The sequence below is a fragment of the Lolium rigidum genome, chromosome 1 (assembly GCF_022539505.1).
Source record: "Lolium rigidum isolate FL_2022 chromosome 1, APGP_CSIRO_Lrig_0.1, whole genome shotgun sequence".
Lineage (NCBI taxonomy): Eukaryota > Viridiplantae > Streptophyta > Magnoliopsida > Poales > Poaceae > Lolium > Lolium rigidum.
In genome coordinates, this window is record NC_061508.1 from 42,147,363 (window position 1) to 42,155,676 (window position 8,314).

The following is an 8,314-nucleotide window of genomic DNA, read 5'->3' on the forward strand; positions in this document are numbered from 1 at the left end:
GCCAAGCCGGAGTTGTAGCCGCTGCCCAAATTCCCTTTGTGCGTGAGGTGTCGGGAGGAGGAGGACGATGGGCATGTTTTCTCCTCTTCTTTTTTTCCGTGAGACTGTTGACGGTTGGATCTTTTAATCGGACGGTTACGGACCCGGGGATCAGGGATTTGATCCCCCGGGGACGCCCAGTGCTTTCCTTTTAATAAGCATAAGGAGTCTGGCCATGAACACCACCTACCAATGGAATTATATCAAACATAACTATATATCTCTATGGATGAGCATGAAAGTTGAAGTAAATCCCCTGGTTATTCGAAAGAAATAAGCCAGACCTAACATAGGATTCCATACTTATATACTTCATTTTATACTTGCAATTGCAACGCAGCTTCCACACATGAATGTAACAAGCTACTGCAAGGAGGTTAACTCCATGGAAGCTGCCTTAAAACATGTAGCTGCACGAGAGCTCCCCTCACAATGTTTAACTAGCTTATTATCACTGTATACATTGAATCAAAATAATGTACAGTATCATATGTATAAAATTAAGTAGGGTTATCGCCATGCGTAACCAATTGTGGTCTTCACTTGAATAACGAATTTGTCAGTTGCTTCAGTGCTCCGGCACCACTTCAGAGTTCAGAAAGAAGAGGAGAAGCTCCAGAGCGCAATGTGGCCTTCCTCCTCCCAACCGCACCCGTCCTCCATCTCCATGGGCGCTGGCGCGAAGAAGGAGCTGCACGGGTCCATCATGGCGTACTCCATGCACTTGGGCGACTGGAAGAACGCGTCGATGTCCGCGAGCGCGCTGTAATCCGGGAGGCCTCCTACGATGTCGTAGCCGTCGTGGTCGGCGGTGTCACTGCAGCTGGCGACCGTCTCCGGGGAGCTCACCGCCGAGGCATTGCTGGAGCTGCAGTCCGGAGCGATGCAATTATCACTAGCGCTGGGGCTGGCGCTGCCGGAACAGGTGAAGTCGACGGGAGCGCTGGAACTGGCGGCTGCGGCTGCCGCGACGCGCTGGATGGACTTGGGCGACATGGCGGCGGGCGGGAGGTCGAAGGGGAACCGCACGGGGAAGTTGAGCTCGGCGGCAGCGGCGGCGCCCTTGAGGCAGAGCAGGGCGGCGTCATAGGCGCGCGCGGCAGCCTCGGCGGTGGAGTGGGAGCCGAGCCATATCCTCGTCTTCTGCCCCGGCGCTCGGATCTCCGACACCCACGCGCCCCAGCTCCGCATCCTCACGCCCTTGTACGTCCTCATCTTGCCGCCATTGCCATGCCCGCCTTCCAGCTGCTGCTGCCTCGCCGCCGCGCTGCCGTTGCTCGCCGCTGCCTTCACCATGACTAGTAGCTAGCTAGCTTCTCGGTTCCTTTGCTTTGACCCTTTGATGAGACGGAGATAGTTTGTCACGCAAGGTTCTTGTTGGTTGATACTCGGTGGTGTGCTTTGAATCTTTGATACTTCGACGGGTTATTTATAGGACACAAGCCACAACTCAAAACAGTGTTGTTTACTAGCTAGTTTATGCCGGTATATGTCTTTTTACGAATGGTTTATGAGTTGAATAAGCAAAAACTATTGTGTTCACATCACGTCGATACTCTGACAGAGAAGACAGTGGATGCAATCTTGAGTCGTCCGCATTTGCCAATAATGCATGTAATAATATTGTAATAAGAGGGAGGAAGCATCCTGTGTGCGATCTATGTTTGATAAGGTCGAATTAGCTTTCCCAGAGAAGCATAGAAAAAAAACAGTATACGTTCATTCGAGTGTGGTTTGTTCTTGTTGTACCTTGATTCGAGTGTGGCTTGTTCCGGCATGACTTGCACAGCTAGCTGTGGAGCTTCCCTGGCTGGCTAAAGTCTAAACCGAGTACAAAGTGTGTCAAGTCTCAACACGCGCCTATCTACCTGTCAGTCTCTCACCAAGAAGGGTTGCTAGCTAGCTTCTAAGTTCTAACTTGTAAATTGCAAGTACTCATGGATGGCAACGGGTACCATTAACCGTGTACCTGACAGGTAAACAACCAGGTATGGAACAAAAAATTAGGCATCAACATAGCTAGGTCGAACCTCACGCTTCCGAGTTCCATGGTTGTTGTACGTTACTTAGGATTACGTCCTTATTTAGGATGGTCTCACCTTCTGTTCCATGGTGGCCGTAGTCCATATCTATTTTTTATGTGATCATATTTTGATGTATTGTTGTTGGTGAGCAAGTGTGGTTGAACTATATGTTGATGTTTATAATGGGTTCTTGTTTATAAACTATGGTTACATGTTGTTTACGACTATTTTTTTGCTCAATTTGATGCGCTGAAAACATAAATAATTTTACCTACATGTAGCCATTTATCCTGCCATAGGATGGGTACGATGAAAAACTTTTACCATTAACAGGTATGAGTATAGATGATGGAAAAGACCACACGAGACGGGCACAGGTGGCTACATCCGTGCGCATATCATCCATTCTATCTAGGGGTGTAAATGGATCGGATCGGATCGGATTTTGCTCATAACATATTCTTTACCATATATTTTTCTTGAAATCAGATCGGAACGGATATTAATTGGTTTCAGATTCGAAAGCGGACATACTGGAATGTGGCTTCGAATCAGAAATGGAGCGGACTCGGAACGGAAACAAAAATAGTCAGATATATGCTTTTATAGGTAGATAGTTATTTTTCCCATTATTTGGCTATCTATAATAGTGCAGAAAGAAAGCCCGAAGGAAGAGTGGCCTTGAGTTTCTCGCCCATTTGTCTTGGAATTCGTTAATTAATTATCTTTCTCGATGGAGAGAGATTTAAACTTTCAACCTTGTGTAGTTAAAATAAAGATATAATGTGCTAAAACTCAAGCATTGATACAAATTTAGAGCTAAGCATGCTCGCCAATGGAATTTGATAACTCAATAACTACTAACCTCAGAAGATTGGCATTGGCTTTTGACTCAAAAATCAGATTATTCGATATAAACTTTTGAATTATTCTAATTAAATTTCGGATAATTCATATCCGCATGCTATTTGTTATACCATATCATATACCGTATATGGAACACCACTTCGGAATCGGATATCCGTATCCACCGGATTCTTAGAAATCAGATATACATACCTTAAAACGGATTTGATGTCGGTTTCAGTGCGAAATTACCCTCTCCGTTTACACCCCTAGCTGTATCCGAGGTAATCAGATATGGATCCCTATGTAATTACCCTCCCGGCTAATGTCAATACCAGCATGACGTTCTCCCGGACATGGTAAACGGCTACGAGATGTGCAAGTTGCAGCTTATTGACTTGTGTGGCCTTTCCACATGTGACATGTTTGTCAACTACGGGCATGTGGCTTTAGAGCGAAAATCCAGAGGTTGAATACTTGAATGCGTTTTACTCCTACCAAAAACAAACAGCATGGACATCGATTGACATTACAAAACTCGACATCTCGATCTTGAGACTGAATTAACCACCCCCATGCACCTGAAGTTAGTTTAGTCACTCGCTTGCAACCGTCGACCAGTAACTGCCACACCTGCCGACGAGTTGACTGCACATGATTGGAGATCACAGCACCGGCGAAACGCGACGTTCGCAGCAGTGAGAATTCACGCGCACGGCAGCGGCAGGGTAACATGGAGCTTCAGGCCGGGCCGTTCGCCATTGTTTATGTGGCGCGGCAGCTTCGCGGATTCAGACGGCGGCAGGAGTTTGGTTGGGGAGGCGGCGGCGTACGGCGGCAACAACCAACCAATCCGTACGAAGTCGCGACGTCGTCGGTGACGCGCGTGTAGCAGGAGCATCGGAGCCAGGCTAGCTGGACCCTGCCGGCCGGCCGGCCATGCTGGCTCCACAGGATCGCCTCATCCTCGTCGGAGTCCGGCAGCGAAGAGAGCTTCCAGAATCGACCTCCCGGTCACCCTAACGGCTCTAATGAAAAAACGGTCAAGATTTGATTGCTTAATTTTTTTTGTTAAAATTTATTTTGAAATGTGTGTGCGTCTTATTCATCGAAATGGAGGTAGTATATAACATTAACTGGTTGTCAACAATTATTGCATTCATGAATAGAAAACTACGAACGGTGGCCGACATACACTTGTAGCCCTTTATTTTCAAAAAAATCGGAATCATAGTTTTAAATTTCCAAAAATGTGAAAAAAATCCAGGATATAGACAATAATGAAATCTACAAACGTGCAAAATTTTAATGTGAAATTCTTTCTATTGTAGACTACACAAGAATGACAAAATCTGACAGATTTTATAGTTTTGAAATGTGCACTATTCACTATTGTTAGATCCACACATTTGTCATTCTTGTGTACCCTAAATTACTAAGAATTTCAAATTTGAGATTTTGCATGTTTGTAGATTACATCATTGGCTACATCTAGAGAGGAAAAAATTCAGATTTTTTGAAACTCAAAAATATGATTTATAATTTTTTTAAATAAAGAGCTACGTGTAGCTCGTCCTCCATTTGTCCACTCCCTTCATGAATAATGCTACATAGGGGAACTAGTGGAGTAGTGTACACTGGTTGTGTGTCTTCTATATCTAAATATAAGAGTCCTTTACTACATGATTTCTCTCAACATGTAAGCATGCCACATCATCAGCATGCCACCTCATTTACCCTTCTGGTTTTTTTTTCTGTATATACAATTCCGTTCCATTGCATCGAGCAAATCATGCTTGGTCATTTTTAGGTAATTCTCAGATAAGAAAAGGCCCACACAGTTAAAGCCCATGGCAGCCCATTACTGTTGGTCTTCTTCTTGGTTGTTTCTTTCTCTCCAGATCAACTAAGAGATTATGATGGTGAGTGTTCAGCTTCTACCTATCAATGTTTTGAAGATTGGTTGTCACTTGTTGGCACCATAATATAAGGCTTTACTAAATGAAATTGCTTGGGGTAAACCATCCCACCTCAAGATTTGAATTCGTTATAATGTTGACCACTTCGCAGCCGATGAACAGATGTTGGGGCTCTTCTTCAGTACCGTTGCAGAAGACGCATCGCTCATTTCGAGAAAGGCCTCGTTTTGCAAGTCTGTTAGTTGTTCATACTCTTCCTCTGACCCAGACAACGATTTTGCAATGTAATGGCACCCAAGATCTTCAAATTTCTTTAGCCATGTCACTGTTAGATGTATATATCTGTATATTGTAGTTTCCCCATATGTTAGGGGGCTTTCTGCATATGTGCACATGTACATGTACTATATATTGTGGCCTTTAGCCCCTGGTAATACATCAGGTATATTGACCTAACATGGTATCAGAGCGAAACTTGGTCCTAGTCTGTACGTTGTCCCGGCAGTAGTTGCCGCTCTCCGTCCGGTCGTCTCCGTGGCCGCCTCTGTCGGCGGTCTTCTTCCCGGCCGTGCCCGCCCCGCCCGATCTTCTTCCCTGCCGTGCCCGCCCCGCCAGATTCCCTGCCGTGCCCGCCCCGCCCGATCTTCCCCGCCCCGCCAGATTTCTTCCCGGCCCCTGCTCGATCGGATCTTCTCTGCCCCCGCTCGATCGGATCTCTCTGCGGCCCGCGCGTGGCCCTGCTCCGGGATCCGCCCGCCCCGCCCGCGCCACAGCCACAGCGCCGGGATCGATCTTCTCTCCCGCGCGCCCAGGCCGATTCTCCCGCTCGGCCGCCTCCAGCCTCGCCCGCTCTGCTCTTGATTGGAGCGGCCGTTTCTTGTCTACTTGACTTCCGTCTGAGGTAAAAAAAAAAGAGCTATGTCTTCCTCGGGCTATGTTGCGATCCCTCGCTGCCCGGTGATCTTCGATGGCGCAAATTACCCTGATTTCGCTGCCTTTATGCGCGTCCACATGCGCGGTCTTCGTCTTTGGGGTGTGCTTTCTGGCGAGGTCTCCTGTTCGCCGCGCCCCATTGCTCCTACGGTGCCTGTTGCACCGCCACCTGTTGCCCTTGCCCCTGATGCTACTCAGGCGGATAAGGATGCAGCCAAGATTGCTGATGACACTGCTCTGGCTGATTATGACCGGAAGGTCCAGGACCACTCTACTGCCGTTGCGACTTACCGGCTGGATCTGACTGAGTACACTCACTGGATAGATGAGGATGCGCGTGGTGCTGCTGTTCTCACCTCCAGTGTTCTGCCTCAGTATGCTGCTGAGTTTATGGGTCTTCCCACCGCTGCTGCTCAGTGGGCTTTTCTTCGTCAGCACTATGAGCCGTCTGGGGATGCTCTTTACCTATCTGTGGTCCGCCAGGAGCATGCCCTTCAGCATGGTGATTCTACTATTGATGAGTTCTACACTCAGAGTGCCGCTATTTGGCGTCGACTTGATTCTCTCCGTACATGCTGTGTGTGCCACATGTCCCCGCTGTCTCGACGTAGCGCGCGGATCTGGAGTTTCAGCGCGTTTTTGAGTTCTTGTCGCGGCTCCATAAGGAGTTTGAGCCGCGCCGGGCCCAGCTGCTTGCCCGTGGTCGTGTTCCGCTCCCTGAGGTACTTGCTGAGCTTCGTGCTAAGAAGACTCGTCTTCGTGGTGCTGGTCTTCTTGAGGTTCCCTCTGTTCTTGCTGCTCGTGGCCCTCCTGTGCCGTCTGCTCGTGGACCTCCTATGCCTACGGCTTTGTTGCGGCCTCCGACACAGCCGATACTTCCTACTCCTCCATTCCAGGGTCAGCGTCAGCCCCAGCAGCCTCATGGTTCGACGTCACGTCCTTGCACCTACTGTGGCAGGCCTGGCCACACTATCTCTACTTGCTGGCAGAGGGATCCCAGCTTACGCCCGCCGCATCTTACTCGTCGTCGAGCCGGTTCTTCGGGATCTTCTCGCTGTTGCGCTATCTCGATCGGGACATTATCCGTGGTCTTCGTGGTCCGCTCGCGGTACGGTGCTCTTCCTCGACGGGTACTGCTGGTTCTGTGCCTGGCTCTTCTGGCACCGCGCGACCACCACCTTCCACATAGTCAGGTACGTCATCCCCATGGTATCTGGATTCTGGAGCTTCTTTTCATATGACCTCTGCGTCTTCTATTCTTTCTGCTCTTCGCTCTCTTGTTTCGCCTGTTCGTGTTATCACGGCTGATGGTACCTCTCTCCCTGTTTCCGGTCGAGGCACCCTTTCTACTACCTCTTTCTCTCGTTCCCGATGTTTCTCATGTTCCTAGTCTTAAGATGAACCTGTTTTCCGCTAGTCAGCTTACTGATTCTGGTTGTCGCGTCATTCTTGATGCTGATTCTTGTGTTGTTCAGGACCGCCGTACACATGCCCTGGTTGGAGCTGGCCCTCGCAGCCTTGAGTCCCCGGGGCTCTGGGAGTTAGACTGGCTTCGCGTTCCTTCTACTGCCACTTCATCTGCCAGTTCTCCTGCGGTTGCTGCTTCTGTCACTGGATCTTATCAGCAGTGGCATCATCGGCTGGGTCACCTCTATGGCTCCTGTTTATCGTCATTAGTTCGTCGTGGTCTTCTGGGGTCTGTCTCAGGAGATGTGTCTTTGCATTCGTGTCAGGGTTGTAGGCTAGGCAAACAGATTCAGCTTCCCTATCCTACTAGTGTGTCTGTATCTCAGCGACCTTTTGATTTAGTTCATTCGGATGTTTGGGGTCCGGCTCCCTTTCCTTCGAAAGGGGGTCATCGATACTATATTTTGTTTATTGATGATTTTTCGCGATACACCTGGTTGTTTCTTGTGCACTCTCGCAGTGAGGTGCTTTCTATTTATCAGCGTTTTGCAGCCATGGTTCGTACTCAGTATTCCACGCCTATTGATGTCTACGGGAGCTTCTATTCTTGTAGACAGTGTTGGGCCTCCAAGAGCAGAGGTTTGTAGAACAGCAGCAAGTTTCCCTTAAGTGGATCACCCAAGGTTTATCGAACTCAGGGAGGAAGAGGTCAAAGATATCCCTCTCAAGCAACCCTGCGATCACAATGCAAGAAGTCTCTTGTGTCCCCAACACACCAAATACACTTGTCAGATGTATAGGTGCACTAGTTCGGCGAAGAGATAGTGAGATGCAAGTAATATGGATGAGTATGAGTGGTAATAGCAATCTGAATAAAATATGGCAGCGAGTAAACATGCAACAAAACAGTAAACAAACGGAGATTCAATGCTTGGAAGCAAGGCCCAGGGATCCTGCTTTCACTAGTGGACACTCTCAACAATGACCACATAATAGGACTACTCTACACCCTCTTGTTGGATGATGAACACTGATACGTCTCCAACGTATCTATAATTTCCGATGTTCCATGCTTGTTTTATGACAATACCAACATGTTTTGTTCACACTTTATATCATTTTTATGCGTTTTCCGGAACTAACCTA

At 48.2% G+C, this 8,314-nt stretch overlaps 1 protein-coding gene across 1 annotated transcript; it reads right to left on the reverse strand.

The window, feature by feature from the left end:
* Positions 1-633: 633 nt before the first annotated feature.
* LOC124707082 (ethylene-responsive transcription factor ERF014-like) lies at positions 634-1,335 on the reverse strand. Its single transcript, XM_047238739.1, has one exon. The coding sequence runs from the start codon at positions 1,333-1,335 to the stop codon at positions 634-636; it is 702 nt and encodes a 233-aa protein (XP_047094695.1).
* Between the last annotated feature and the right edge of the window lie 6,979 nt (positions 1,336-8,314).

Coding starts and splice junctions, on each gene's coding strand:
- LOC124707082 (XM_047238739.1), bottom strand. CDS start 1,335: ATGGTGAAGGCAGCGGCGAGCAACGGCAGCGCGGCGGCGAGGCAGCAG.